This window comes from Chaetodon auriga, chromosome 10 (assembly GCF_051107435.1).
Source record: "Chaetodon auriga isolate fChaAug3 chromosome 10, fChaAug3.hap1, whole genome shotgun sequence".
Lineage (NCBI taxonomy): Eukaryota > Metazoa > Chordata > Actinopteri > Chaetodontiformes > Chaetodontidae > Chaetodon > Chaetodon auriga.
In genome coordinates this window covers 27,684,946-27,700,746 of record NC_135083.1, presented here as the reverse complement: position 1 = coordinate 27,700,746, position 15,801 = coordinate 27,684,946, and the positions used below count along the sequence as shown (strand labels likewise).

Genomic DNA, 15,801 nt, shown 5'->3' with positions numbered 1-15,801 from the left:
ATAAATCGTTACAGTGAAATAAATAAATTTGTCAACTTCATCCATCAATTGTCATTTCAAAATGGCAGCTTCCAGTGTGGATCTTAATGAAGTCTTGCATGCTACAATGGTGGATATGTTGGCTGTAACAGCAACAGTAGACGAAGGCAAACGCCAATTCCTGTGCTTTTTAGATGGAGGGCTTTGCTAAACAAATTGGAAGGATATCAGGCCTGACTGAAATTAATGAAGCTGTATTCATGATCCCCCTGGAGTTTCTACAGCAGATGAGGCTGCAGGGTAATGGAGGGCTGCAACAGCAACACTGGTCTACTTGGCCGGCCTTCTTTTAATTTACCGGCTGACACAGCTAAACAGGGCACGGTGGCGCAGCAGGTAGTGCGCGTGCCTCACAGCAAGAAGGTTGCTGGTTCGAACCCTGGGTGAAGTTTGCATGTTCTTCCCGTGCATGCGTGGGTTCTCTCCGGGCACTCCGGCTTCCTCCCACAGACCAAAAACATGCTCGTTAGGTTAATTGGTCTCTAAATTGTCTGTAGGTGTGAGTGTGAGTGTGTGAGTTGTCTGTCTGTGTGTGTGTGTATGTAGCCCTGCGATCGGCTGGCGACCGGTTCAGGGTGTACCCCGCCTCTCGCCCATTGCTAGCTGGGATAGGCTCCACCCCCCGCAACCCCGAAATGGGATGCGCGGGTAAAGAAGATGAATGAATGAATGAATGACACAGCTAAACATTACATGTTGTGTTGCCTGAAAAAAAATCCAAAGCTGTTTGTGTCCTAGCAAACCATTAAGAGGAGTCGTATAGTCTCATATGACACCAGTACATTGGCAACAGCTTTAAAACTGAGCCTGCCACAAACTCTGAAAGACAGCAATCATGTTTTGATTTTTTAACCTGTTAAATATTTCATTCAATTAAAACATTAACACAGTAATTTTGACAGGACTAATAAATAAGTAAGCCTGCCTTTGCCCTTTATGATAGCTGATGATGCATATCAGCTGCTACCATGGTTATCTTGCTGTGCTTGGCTGTGATATGGAACACTACGCTACATGCAAATGGGTATCCAACTGAACCTTCACTGACCTGATGCCAGTCTGCTCCATTCACCTCATAATGGTACAGTCATATACTCCAGACAGCTTTGGATTGTCAGGTGACGGCAAATAATGTTCAGCTGTGTCAGCCGCAAAAATCAAAAGAAGGACGGCCAGGTTGACCAGCATTTCTGTTGCAGCCCTCCATCACCCTGCAGCCTCAGTTGCTGTACTATCTTCATGAGGATTGTGAATATAGCTTCATTAATTTCTGTGTCAGTCAGGGATGATATCCTTCCAATTTGTTCAATGAAGCCCTAATTCTGATATAAAGCAGAGGGTTGGCATTTGCCTCCATCTGTTATGCTACAGCCAATAAATCTACCATCACAGCACTCAATAATTTGTTAAGATCAGCACCGAGTGCTGCCGTCTTGAATTAAGAAAAAAAAAGTGGATTCAAACATTGAATTACATCATTATTTATTTATTCATTTAAGCATTTTCTTATATAATTACATAGTTATTAATTAATTTAAGCATTTAATTATATTATTATTTATGTACTTTACTATTTAGTTTTGGCCTTTACAACCCTCCAGACTTTGTGGTCTGGCAGCAAATGGACCAACTATAGGATCTTAGGATAGTAGATGTGTCATTTTGAATTGCTCAGGAAATTTCTAATAAGAGATGTGTTAAAACTGCAGTCTGCTGTTTTTGCATCCCACTTTTCCTACTTTGTACTTTGGCAGTCATAAAGTGAATTTTTCACAGGGCACAATTACATACAAACTCAGTTCAAAGACAGGTGACATGAATGACGCAAATGACTTATTAATGAGCTGTAAATACTCAACTTGTGTGAAAAATTTGCATGTCACAGGGCTTTGTAGACTGTTGTGTGGGGAGGACCGAGCAGAGCAACGGGACAGAGCTGCTGCTCGCCAACAGACAACTGCTGAGCACCAGGGAGATCTGGAGGAAATAGCCCGGGGCAGAGCCGGAGCTGGAAACACCCAGACTCCCACTTCTGCTCTGAACAGAGCTGTTTACTGGCAGGAGGAGAGCTCAAAATTAATTTTTTAAACTTTTGGGATTAAAAATGGATTTATCTTTACTCTCACTTCTCAACCTGTCTGCAGCAGCGGGCTCCGGAGGTTCCGACCTCCACTGTCGGCTGTTATAATGTACTCTAATTAGTCTCTGTTGACTGCTGACTGGAAAGAAATGTACTTCACTTCATAGACATTGGGGGGGGTTCTGAAGCCAAATAAGCGGGAGAAGTTCAATGCACAATGAGATATTGGGTTTGGGACGATTCAGTAGTAAAATTCACACGAGTAATGCAAATCAACACAAATGACCCCACGGTCAATTTCGCCCAAGGTGAAAATTCCCTTCACTTTCTGTGTGAACACATCATTGCTCTCTCTCACCATCATCATCAAAACACCAAATGAGGGCATACCTTTTCGACGAATCCAGGTTTTCGACGAACACCTGGAGAATCTATGTTAAGCAGTAGGGGAGCTGTTGTGGAAGTTTGTGGTCAAACAACTCTTTACTACCACACTGCTTTGTGTCCCATCTGTATATTATCAATGCAAAAGTGTCAGCTACTCTACCTTGGGACAGAGTGTTGGTTGGGTAGCTGGATTCTGGCAGCTGGTACGTAGGAAGTGTTGGCATCCCTGTGGGAGGAAATCCACCTGGCAACAGGTGGTTGAATGCTGCTAGCTGATTGGCTCCTGCTTGTTTTCTCCACCTGGCCCTTCGATTGCTGAACCACACCTGAAAAAAAACAGAACCAAAACTGAAAGCGTAAGTTTCATTAGTAACTTTTTCTCACAATGGGTTTTCCTCTTTTATTTTCAGAAATTACACGTTAGCTGGAAACTTAAACTGTGCCACATACTATGTCAGTGTCAGAGTGAAAAAAATATGTTTGTTTAGGGCAATTTCAAGGTATCAAGGTGTCTTTATTATCCCCAATGGGGCGATTTGTTGTGCAGCCAGCAGAGAGAACACATTCATACATACATAGACTTAAATATGACATGAAAACTCACCAGACAGTGGACATAATAATACAACATAAAAAACATGATACAATAAAAACAACATAAACAAAAAATAGAACTAGTTGAAACACTCATATGATGGTGTTTAAAAAACTAGTGAGAGTAGGTATAAAAGAGTTCTTGTATCTGTTGGTCTTACAACTGTTGGATACAAATCTACGGCCAGACGGAAGCAGTTTGAACTCTGGGTGCAGGGGGTGACTGGGATCATCCAGGATGGTCCATACCTTCTTAATGGCTCTGTTCTTATGGATGGATGGCAGGTCATTTAAGGTAGCCCCAGCAATCTTGCTACACTCATTTATAGTGCAGATACAATGCAGACGTTTTTTGTTTTTTAAAGTTAAAAACCCATACCAGCACATAAAAGAAAAAGTAAGAATAGATTCAATAATACAACAGTAAAACAGCTTCATAAAAGTGTTGTCCACATTAAAATGCCTGAGTTTGCGATAAAAATACATGCGTCGGTGAGCTTTCATGCATACCTGGTCAATCTGATGCTCAAAGGTTTGTCTATTGTCAGTAAAAGTCCCAAGATATTTATAATTCTCACAATTTCCACAGCCAGACCATTAATAACTACAAGGGAGATGGCATCCTGTTTTTTCCTAAAATCAATTATCATTGCCTTGATCTTGTTCACATTGATGTCTAAAAAGGATAAATTACACCAGCTGATAAAATCTGACACCACAGGGGCCATGGTCTTGGCCATCTGAATTTAAAAGAGACACGACAGAATCATCAGCAAATTTAACATTAAATTGTCCTTGGTGTTGTCTTTGGCACGTATTGGTATATAAAACAAATAAAAGAGGTGAAAGGACACAGCCCTGAGGTGAACCAGTGGAGGAGATAAGAGCATCAGATAAATTCAATTCAATTCAATATTCCTTTATTTGTCCCACGAGGGGAAATTCCAGAAACAACATTGACTCTAAGACGCTGAGATCTGTCAGTTAAAAAAATCCATTAGCCAGCACAAAATTCCTGAGTCACTGTTGTGTACATTTTTTAACCTCTCTGCTAAAATTTGTGGCTGAATACAATTAAAAGCAGAAGAAAAATGCAAAAGTTTTAGCCCCCTTTAAGTGTGCCAATACCAAGTTCAATAAAGTGCTTACTGCATCATCAGTCCCCCTACCTGACCAGTATGAAAACTGGGGAGAGTCCAGATCATCTTTGACAGAGTTTAAAAGAGCATTTTTCACAATTTTTTCAACTGTTTTCATCACTAAAGAGATAAGAATGACAGGCCTATAGTCGTGGAGCTGCTTGGGTGCACTGACACAGGAACAATGGTGGAGTCTTTCCATAGACTGGGGACCTTGTGGAGATTGAGAGAACATTCAAAAATGAAAGAGAAGATCTCTGCCAGCTGGTCAGCACAGTTCTTAAGGGTGTGGCCACCAATGCCATCGGGGCCCGAATTTTTCCTCTCCTTTGTGGCCCTGAAAAGCGTCTGGACCATGCCCTTGCTAATATAGATGGAGTTCTGCCCAGGTGCCGCAACCTTAAAGGGGGACTGTTCTTAACTAAAATCATGAATGTTAAAACGATTATAGAAACTGTTGAGTTCATTGGACAGATTGCGGTCAGACTTATTTCCAAGGGAGATTGGGGCTCTCCTGGACTGTATTCCCATCATTGACCTCACCCATCCCAGGCTGGGTGGGAGTCATTGTTGCGGAGAAATGACTCCACTTTGTCTTTATAGCTACATTTGGCAAGCTTAAGTTCCCTTGTAACTTGTTTCTGTAGCTCTCTGTACCTGGTGGCGTCGCCGAGGTTGTAACAGATATTGCGCTGGTTAATTGTGTTTTTGATTGATTTGGACACCCAGGGTTTGTTATTGGGATAGATGGAAATATGTTTACGGGAGATGACCAAGTCCTCACAAAAAGTTATGTATGCTGTGACTGTCTCTGTGAGAGGTTGCTGCATGCGCCTTTGAATAAATCCCAATTTGTACAACTGAAGCAGTCCTGCAGACTGAGGATTGCCTCCTCTGACCAGACCAGAACCAAACGTCACACCGGCTTGTGCTTCTTCAGGACCGGTTTGTAGGACAGAAGTAAATACATGATCCGACAAACCAAGCAGGGCTCGAGAGACTGATTTGTAGCAACCCCTTACTGAACCAAAGCAAAGGTCTAAGTGTTTGCCATTACAGGTCAGACAAGTCACATATTGTGAAAAGTTACATAGCGTCTTCCCTAGTTGATAGTGATTGAAATTGCCCATAACAAGAATCGGCGCATCAGGGGACAAAGCCTGCAACTGCTGCACAGTCTTGGATATAGCCTGGGTAGCTACCTCAGCATTAGCCCTTGGGTGAATGTAAACAACTGTTACAAATAACTGTGGGAATATACGAGGTAAATAAAAGGGTCGAAGAGACACCGTGAGGAGTTCAGGTGTGCACAGTGTCTCCCTAATAATCACTGTGTTACACCAGTTTTTGTTGACATAGAGACATACTCCCCCCCCAGTGATTTGCCTGCCACAGAGGGGTCTCCGTCCAGGCGGAAAGGCTCCCTGAAGCCGTCTAATTCGAGATTGGACTGAAAGTCTTGTTCTTTGAGCCATGTCTCCATTAAGTTTTATTCTGTTATTAAGTATTTGACTTGAGGTTAGTGGTTTGAGGCAACTGGAAGTGTGTAGTGCACAGTGTTCATCGCTCCTGTGGAGTTATCTCTGTCAATGGCATAAGCATATTTACTGCTGGATACTCCAAACGCAAACCCAGTATCACTGATGGGTGTTGTTGTATGTACTCAGATAACCTTAACTACACCCAACAATAGTGTCATGGTGTACTGGCACGTTCTGAAAGACACTTTCACATCATCGCAGCAAGGTGGGAACTTAAAACACTGGAGGCTAGGGAAAAAAAAGAATTAGCCATGTTTATGTTGCTTTAATCTTTTTTTCCAGTCTTACTATATCAGAGGAGCTCAAGTAAAGAAATTTGCAAATTACAAAAACAAAAAAGAGGTGATTGATTTGGCATGGAAGAGAAAGTAAATGGTATGTCAATGGAGTGTGTGTGCACTCTATTATGTGCAAATGGACTGAGTGTGTGTGGTTAATCGTGTTGTTCCTCATTGACTTTAGACAGCTGAATGCAGCCTCAATAGGATGAATAGAGGCCAAAGAGGAGGGAGAGGAGGGGTCAACATCCCACAGCTGAACACTTCACACATGACTGATCAAAGTCGCTAACACACTTACAACCTTATAGTTTTACACGTGGTATAGAGGCTTTGGAATTCTCTTTTTTGGGAAACAATAATTCTAGTTACTGCTAGAATTCTAGATCTACTAGATATTACAAAAGCAAACAAGACAAAAAAAAAAAAAAGATTTCAGTCAGCCAAAAAAAAGATTTTTAAGATCCGTTCAATACTACCTCTTGTTAAGATTTACTTCATTGCTGAGATCATGCAGTCAATGTAAGAAATCCAAATGTATTGCTTGATTCTCCAGTACGCCGTTTTTTGTCCAACTTCAACCTTTAATATCAATGCTAACAGTTTCCTTTACATAGTGCGGTCATAGGTAAGGATGTGGATGTAGCAACCTCTGAGTACATATGTCAAGATACAATCCAACTAAAGTGGAACCAGCAGGAGTGAGTGAGGTAACACCGTATGCTTTTACATGACTTCCTGAAAAGAAAAGGAATGATGTCAAAAATAAGGACATGTCAAACACACATACCCTAGCCCTGTAAAGTGAGTGAAATCAGGCAGATTGTGAAATCATAAAAGAGTGTGTAGCCAAACTGTCCTCTTTTTCAACTCAGCATGACACTAATTTCCAAGTTCTTAATTAAAGCCAGCAAAAAGATAGAAGCTCAGAGCAAGTATCAGCTTGTCCATCTGTCTCTGTCCCACCATGTCCTCCTCACACACACTATCCCACATTAGGACAAACAGGTAACTAACTGTACCTTTGTCCATTGTGTCATTTGAATCAAACCATACAATGCCACTCACATGAGTTAAGACAAGAACACACACATACACATAATACATTCAAAGCAGTAGCAGGAATCTATGTATTGCCTCCAGCTTTCTATCCACCCACTTTCTCCAGGAATCCTCCTTTTTCATTTGGAGCAAATGAAAACATGCCTTTCAAGTGGAGAAGATCATTTGGAAACCTATTTCTGAAGAGGAGACTTATACTTAGAACAGGTGTTGTTGCCCCAAGGTACCACTGCATGAGAAGCAGAAGAAGTAGAGTCTGACTGATCAACCCAACAGTGCAACTGCCTCTGCAGAGCAAAGGCATGAGAGTGACAGGAAGCAGAATATCACTTCTCATCCTGTCACCTCTTCCTGCCCAGAGCTGCAGAAACAGCAATGCAGCTGCCATGATATGCCACTAGTTTATTTCATTGTTGTTTGGTTTCTAAAGACAGAATGTATTACTGTATGTGTGCATCAATAGTCATGTATTTGTGCCACCAGGTGTTAAATCAAATGAATCAGAAAATGCATTTCATATTTTCAAAAACTGGGCTGATATTCAAAAAATTCTACACAAAAGGGCCTTAACTTTCAAATAGAATTTGATTAAACTCAAATCATATTTCATACTCTGACTGAATTTGTATGTTAAGGTTTAGAAGACTTAAAATGAAACTGAAAATTGAAAAATAAATCTGAAGGTCAAGATTAAATTTCAAAATCTGGTAGTAGAAAACATGGACAGATGCAGTTGCCATGCAACCAGCTGAGACTTGTGGAGGATACTGCTTCTAGCCATAAATTAATTCACCACATAACCTCCAAATTGTAATTTTTCATCATGATTTCATTGATTTGTCCATTAACACAAAATAATCACAATCATTTTCATAATCATGATATTTAATATGTCATATAAGTCATACTTATGTAAATAACAGGTAAATAATAAGCTGTTTCTCCAATATGACGATTTGCTGTGTTTCACTGATTTATGTCATTGTAATCGAATAATGAATGAATTCAGGTTTTAGACTGTTGAACATTCTACATTAACAGTATCTTACACACAATTTACAAGTTGTTGTAGTTTGAGTGAATAGTAATTTACACTTGAATGCCGTTACATATTGTTCTTTTATAGCTGCCAGATATGCAGTATGTAGCAGAATTCAGGGGTGGACGGTAACAAAGTACATTAACTTGAGTACTATACTTGTGTACATTTTTCTAATATCTATTCTGTACTTGGGTATTAATTTTTTTTGGAAAGATAGGACTTTTATTCACATACATTTACACATACATATTGTACTTTTGTCTCCACTGCATTTCTATGAATTTCCCCATTACTCCTTACATACCTTCGAGTCAGTGGATGAATTTTATTTTCTTCGGCCATGCACTGTGTTCATCACAGGAGAAAAAACAGTCATGTCATCCCTTAGAGAATCGATGCCAAGGAGCATTGAAATTCCTGGTTTTTCTGGTCATTTGTGACGCATCTATATATCAATTTAATGAAGTACCAGTAGGCTTACTTCAGAAGTTGCAAAACTGTGTTAATACATGCACCCCCTCCAACACACACTCACTGCACTGAGGAGCTCCATCAATGACAGGATGCTACATCCAAAGTGTGTGAAAGAGCGATATCGCAGGTCATTCATCCCTGCAGCTGTCAGACTATACAACAAAAACTGCTCCAAGTAATCAGTGCAATAGTCTGTACAATAAGCTATGCAATAAAACATGTACATAACAGTCTGTAAATACTACTTACAATTTCTTACAATTTTTTGCAATTTTAGGATGTTTCTTTTTATTTTTTATTTAAAATTCCCACTCTTTTGTATATACTGATGTTGTTTTTAATATGCATGCACTTTATCTGCTTTCTTGACACTGCTGTAATTTGGAATTTCCCCTCACGGGACTAATTAAGGGAATATGGAATTGAATTGAATTGAATTGAATTGAACTTGACTGTTCATTTGCTGACCTTGGAAACAGCAATTGAAAAAACTGGTCACAGCTTAAGGTCCACATACTTGCTTCCTTTGAAGCTTTCCGTCCTTATCAGCAGATTGAGTTTGCTCACTTTGCTCAGCTGTAATGGAACTATGCTGCCCTACAAAGGCAAAAGCCACTAATTACAAATTTAGTCAAAGTTTAATTCTAACGTTTATTCTGACATATATTTTACTATTTAGAAAAAAACATTATGTCATAAAAATGTTTAATTTCCATCAAAAATACTTACAAAATTTGTAGTAACAACACAGTGGACCTAAAACCAAGTAAAAAGGTAGTACTCTGCACTTTATCTGTGTAGTTACTACAATCTGGCTGTGTATCAATGCTTGGGCTGCAGAGAGTTATTGAACTCTCTGTACTCTGCCACAGAACGACAACTAACTTGGCAGCTAATGGCTATGTCAGGTGGAATCTAGCTTGTGAGATAAGGCTTAGCCTTAGGTAAAAGTAAACTATGTTTAGTCATTGATTTTCCTCTAGTTGTTATATCAATTTCGATGAGCTGACATTTTGTTGACTTTTTTATTCAACATAATTCAATTAGGCAGGAGCTAAATCAATTCATGGGGGAGAAAAAGTGAATTTCATGTGATTTGGGGGTTAAGCTCCCTTTAAATCACACAATTAAATGTGTAAATTGTAAATTAATGTATTATATTGACTTCAATATAAATATTAAAAATACTCTGACAGATAGAGACTTCACCAAACACAGACACACTTGATTCCTCTAAGCTATGGACTGCAAACAACAATCAAACTAAAGTTCATTTTTTTAAACAAATTTAAAATGGATCAGAAAGCTGAGAGAATGCATGTTGTTGGTAAATACTGCAGTTTGACAATGATTTTTTAGAAAATCAGCCTTAAAACACATCAAATGAAAGTATTACAACCTTTCTGTTTTACAGTTTGATGTGCAGTCTGGAAACATTAAATTCCCTTTTCTCAACTTTACCGCTTCTGTTGTTACGCACTCTGCCTTTATGGGACAGTATACATGATCAGACTCTCCAATTGCAATGACAGTTTATTCTTGCCAGCTGATACTCAACATGATAGTCAACATGGATGAGGACTATGTGATATGATGGAAAGCCCTGGAACAAGTGAAAAAGTGGACCTTGAGTTTTTAACTGTTCTTTTTTTGGATATCTAATATCACTGAAACCTGTGTGAACAAATGTAGACCAGTCATGTAGAGGTGCATAGATCATTCAGAGTTCTGTAGTTAAAAGAACAAAGTGGCAGATTGTGGACTCATTTCCATGCCATGCTGGTTTCTCTCACTCTCAGTTTTGCTGGGTCTTGATTGATCCACGTGGCTGTTGTGGATTAAAGCTCCCGTGAGACTGCCCAGACCCTTCTGTGATCTGCTGTGAATTTTACAATGAGTGGTGGGCTTGAAAGTGGTGGGAAAAACAGATTCCAGCCAAGATGTTGGTGAGTGAGACATGCATGAGGAATGCAGCCCCCACCCCATTTCTAAACACCTAACAGCTGTTGTTAGCACTCCACAGTATTTTCTCCAGACACTGTGGGGCTGTCAAAACCTAACAGAAACCAAAGACAGGTTCCTCAGCTGAGATGTGAACAGCCGGCAGTGTCTCCACCATTATATTACATGTATGTGTGGATAGTTGGACACAGTGGGTAAATATGGGATTTGGTCTGTAAACTATAACTATAATGTGACTTCTTGTACAACAATACAAATAAATCAAATCACAGAGGTTAACGAAACAGCTTGAGAAGAACTGTCTTCTGTGTATCGGAACAGAAAAGTAAATCAAGGTTAAGGGGAAAGTCAGCTTACCACCTAAAACAAAGATGAAGTGGTATCCAGGTGACATGTTTAGGCAGTACTTTGCTTAGCATTTAGTATAATGGCTAGAAATGGTGTCCAAATGGATCTGTGGCACCAACTCAGTGAGATAAAGAAATCAGAGTCTGGCAATGTGTCTCCGCCCCAATACAAGTGAAGTGACAGAAATTTGTTTCTTTCCTCGGTTTGTTCATTTTCAAATTACATTTTTATCTAAGGGACACAGTTTTCAGATCTATATCAATATGTTGATCCTTGAGCTCAGGCAGCATATTTTGTTATCAGTACACAATGTATGACATTTTTTCACATAGCATTATTGGAAGAGGTGCTCATATCCTGCCACATCTGCACAGATGGGACTGATTCAGGTCAGATTTAAGTCTGTTTTTGTGTGGCTGCTTCCGATATGCAGTCGAGTTTGAGTGATACATCCACAAGTCTGAAGGCTTATCCAATGCCCGAACAGTGCACAGCAGTTTATAATAATTATATTAGACAGGATTTTACAACTCTGGGAAGTTATCATTGGCAGAAATTATTTTATCACATTACAAAGTTATCTACCAGGACTTTGCCCAGGTGGATTTGTTTGCCAATGCAGTACTTTGTTGAATGACATAGAAGCAAAAACTGATCCACATTCAGTGAATGAGGGCTTTCATTTTTTTCAAGCAGTGCTAACGTTGGTCTGAACATGGAATATCGAAATTCCCCCTCAACATGTAGAAAATGAGCAATTTTTTCTTTGTGTGTGGTGTGGGGCAAGAAACAGCCAGAGAGAGAGCCTGGATGGATGGATGGATGGATGGATGGATGGATGTCAGTGTATTACCTGGACCCTGGCCTCAGTGAGCTTGGTCCTCTGTGCCAGCTCCTCCCTGGTGTAGATGTCAGGGTAGTGGGTTCTCTCAAAAGCCTTCTCAAGCTCCTCCAGCTGCTCTGCTGTAAATGTGGTTCTGCTCCTACGCTGCTTCCTCTTCAGTGGGAGGTCAGGCTCTGACTCCACATCTGATACTTCATCCATCCGACTGCCTGGACAAACACATGGAGGCGACACATTAGGGGTGACTTCATGTCAGCATGTTTTATATTGTGAATATGTAAAAACATAGTGAACAAAAGACTGAGATGTACAATCTATCTGTCCCAAATCAGCTCTGTGGATGGTAGGAGACTCATGCAACAATATAACAACATCACACTACTTGCCATAAGTTTCTCCCAAAAACATTTCTGACAATTAGCTCACTCAATCAAAAGGCTCATCATTTTGAATGCTAAAAATATTCTCATTGGATTACCTCTTTTCCTGGGTACCTTCTGATAACAGTAATACTACATAATTGATCATTAGCAACCACTTGCTTCACTATTCATTATTGGCTCAAAATTATGAAAGTGACAAACATCTAACCTTTAAGATATAAGGTGTGCATTCACATATACAATATAAGAATATGTAGTATATTTAGTTAATCAACTAACGTGACTACAGTTAGGTGGTCAGAATCAGATACGTGGTTGAAAGTGAAATGTTGTGATCAATCTTTATTTCAGACTCAAAAGTAGGTCCATATAAAAAATAATACAAACAAACAACAACAAAAACAAAGACAAAAACACACACACCTAACATACATACAGACATGCTCGCCAGTGTCTCCAGAAACCAGAGTAATATCTGGTGCTGCTCCTTTTAGGCATGGTTAAAGCCATAATAATTTCATTTTTGGAGTTGTCCAACCTCGCCATAAAATTAAACATAAAATTCCTTAGGACAGCATCTAAGGTGGGAATACCACTACACACACAGAGCTGACTGGCACTCGTCCACCGAGGGAGCCTCAGTATAATTCGAAGAGCATCATTGTACACCACCCGCAGCTTATGAAATTTAGCCCGACTGTAGCTGCACCACAGGTGGGCAGTGTACAATGGAGTACAATAGGCTTTAAACAAAGCAATTTTAACATCATCAGTACACATATAAAATTTATGTGCCAGCATGTTTGCTTGTGCATACAGTTTACAATATTGTCTTTGAATATCATCATCATCACAAAGGTCATCTCTGATAATGTGACCAAGATATTTGACCTTATCAACAACATTCAACTCTCTGTCTGCCAGGAAGAAAGAAGGGAAAGTTCTTTTCTGGTCCTCTTTTGTTCTAACGATCATAATCACACTCTTTCTGGAGTTAAATTTAACATCAAACTGCTTTCCATAGTCCAAGCAGACTCTAAGCAGCTCCTGCAGACCAGCAGAGTAAGGAGACATGATGACCAGATCATCAGCATACAGTAAATGATTTACCAGCTTTTCTCCTACCATACAGCCAGTCCTACACCCTTTAAGCCTTTTAGAGAGCTCATCCACGTACAGGTTAAAAAGCATAGGTGAAAGAATCCCACCCTGCCTAACCCCATTAGTTACCAGGAAAGGCTCAAATGTGACATTACCCCATCTTACTTGCATTGTTTGGTGTGTGTACCAGTAATGTAGACTACGTATTAAATAAGAGGGAACCCCTCGCTCTTTTAACTTTCTAAACAATTTCTCATGATTGATGTGAACATCCCTGCATTATATAAATGAAAACACTAAAGGTCATATAAATTAAACACTTTATTTATGTATCATTTGAAGAATATGTACACACGACTCACACATTATGATTCACTGTGAGTTTAAGAGATACTGCTGGCAAGAGAGACAATTGTTGGAGAGGGTGATTATGAAAATGAAGTCATTTGCCATGTTTCCATCAAGGTGTTTTTGGAATTTTGAAATATTCAAAAGCTTGATGGAAACTGCAAAAATTTGAAAAAACTTTTGTTGGAAAAGTGTGAATGTGCTAAATGGGAAATGGAAACACGTTGCCAAACAGGTTCTGATGATAGATAGATAGATACATAGATAGATACATAGATGGACAGAGTAGTGTAACAAGTGCAAGATTAAACACCACAAGTATATACGAAAGAGTGGGGTAAAAAGAAACGCCGTCCTAAAAAATAAAATTGCAAATAGTATTTACAGACTGTATGTACAGGTTGTATTGCACAGATTATTGCGCTGATTATCGCATTGATTACTTGGAGCAGTTTTTGTTGTATATATAGATATAGATATGATTATATATGATATGTTTGATTCACTGTGAGTTTAAGAGACACTACTGGCAAAAGAGACAATTGTTGGAGAGGGTGATTGTGAAAATGTGTGGCAGAGATATAAATACAGCCATTGGCAGAGCATGTTTCTGAGCCTCTTGGATGAACTAATGCTTGGCAGATTTCTCACTTTTCCCTCCATGTGATACACTAAAATCTATTGATGCATATTTTACAAAAACCATGACAATGACTGATATTGCTCTTCATTAAGGAGCAAGCCTCCTCTCATTTGGTGAGATACTTGCACAAACTTTTCCCCCTTTTGGCAGTTACTCCATCCCTCTCATGTTCAACCTTCTTGTTCTTGTTATTGTTTTTTTGGTGGGTGCTGTTTGAATTTTTGAATGACTTACCTTCAATAGATGTTACAGCTCATGTTCTACATAATGCCACCTGCTGTACCAGAGGGGAACACATCAAATAGATGGTCAACTTTAGATCAGTTAAAAATATGCAGGAGGAAAGCATGAGAGACACGCAATGGTTAATTATCAAAAAAAAAAAAAAGAAGAAGAAAAAGACAATACCCAAGCATTTACAGTATGGATCTGACTGAGTAAACAGAATTCAGGCAGCAATCACACTGCCTCAGAAAAATATTTGACAAACTAAGTTAGTAGTGTGTATGCACATTTTGTAAGGGACATTGACATTGTCTCCCACAAATTGACAGTAGTAGACCATCAATAGAAGAGCCAGCATTCTGTTTTTTGTGAAATTTGCCACACAGACTTTAAAGCATCACACAGAGGGAAAAGCAACAAATCTGCCAAGCATAAGTTCACCCATCCATTTTTCACCTTCTCCAACAATTGTCTCTCTTGCCAGTAGGCTCTCTTAAAATCACAACTGAATCATAACGTGTAAGCCGTGTGTACATATCCTTCAGGTAATACATAAATAAACTAAGTGCTTAACTTATATGTCCTTTAGTGTTTTCATTTATATTATGCAAGGATGTTCACAACATTTCACTTTCAACCAGGTATCTGATCCTGACCACCTTACTGTGGTCACTAAATGTAGGAACTAGTTAACTCAATCCTTGTTACTTTGATATTTTAAAGCAAGTGGTTGTCTAGTGGTGATTTTAGGACTCTCTGTGTTTAACGTTGTCTAAATGTAAGGGCTATGTGGACAGTGGTGTGGGTGGCAGGACAGCCCATGACAGGGCAATGGTAAATTTCCTGTATTTTCAAATCCCTTTGTTGACAGGTATTCTGTCTCCCTGTCTTGGAGCCCAAGCAAGGCCACAAGGGAGAGCTGTTTAGTACCATCTCATAACATTGGATTTATTGTCTATGAATAACGAATTCAGTGCTTCAAAGCCAAGTCACATCATGTGGAAGTGATGAAGACTTAACAGAGCATTAGGCATGTTCACAATTTCCTACAATTACAAAGAGAAGGGCGCAGAGGAAGGAGGGATAAATGATGCTTCAATGAGCATGGCCTCCAATGATTTCTCTGTTTGGTTATTTATATGACAAAACAATTTTCTTGTACTTGGTAAGTACAATTCTATATCAAAACCAGCATCCTGCAGGGCATAGTGCTGGGAGTTGTGGAATGAGGGGTGCTAATCTCTCCAGACCACCTTGGTGATGTGTGTAGCACTATTCTGTCACTGTGAGCCTCAGCGCAGCCCAGACAAA

General features: G+C 39.5%; 1 protein-coding gene across 5 annotated transcripts in view; it reads right to left on the bottom strand.

Moving 5' to 3' along the window:
- LOC143326775 (paired box protein Pax-7-like) overlaps positions 1 to 15,801 on the bottom strand; it is an 82,541-nt gene that overhangs the window by 37,079 nt on the left and 29,661 nt on the right. For all 5 annotated transcript variants that reach the window (XM_076740650.1, XM_076740653.1, XM_076740651.1 and 2 more), the window contains 2 exons: positions 11,800 to 11,999; positions 2,667 to 2,832 (listed from right to left, as the gene is read on the bottom strand). In XM_076740650.1, the coding sequence (XP_076596765.1) occupies positions 2,667 to 2,832; positions 11,800 to 11,999 (366 nt within the window). The remainder of the gene's footprint in view (positions 1 to 2,666; positions 2,833 to 11,799; positions 12,000 to 15,801) is intronic.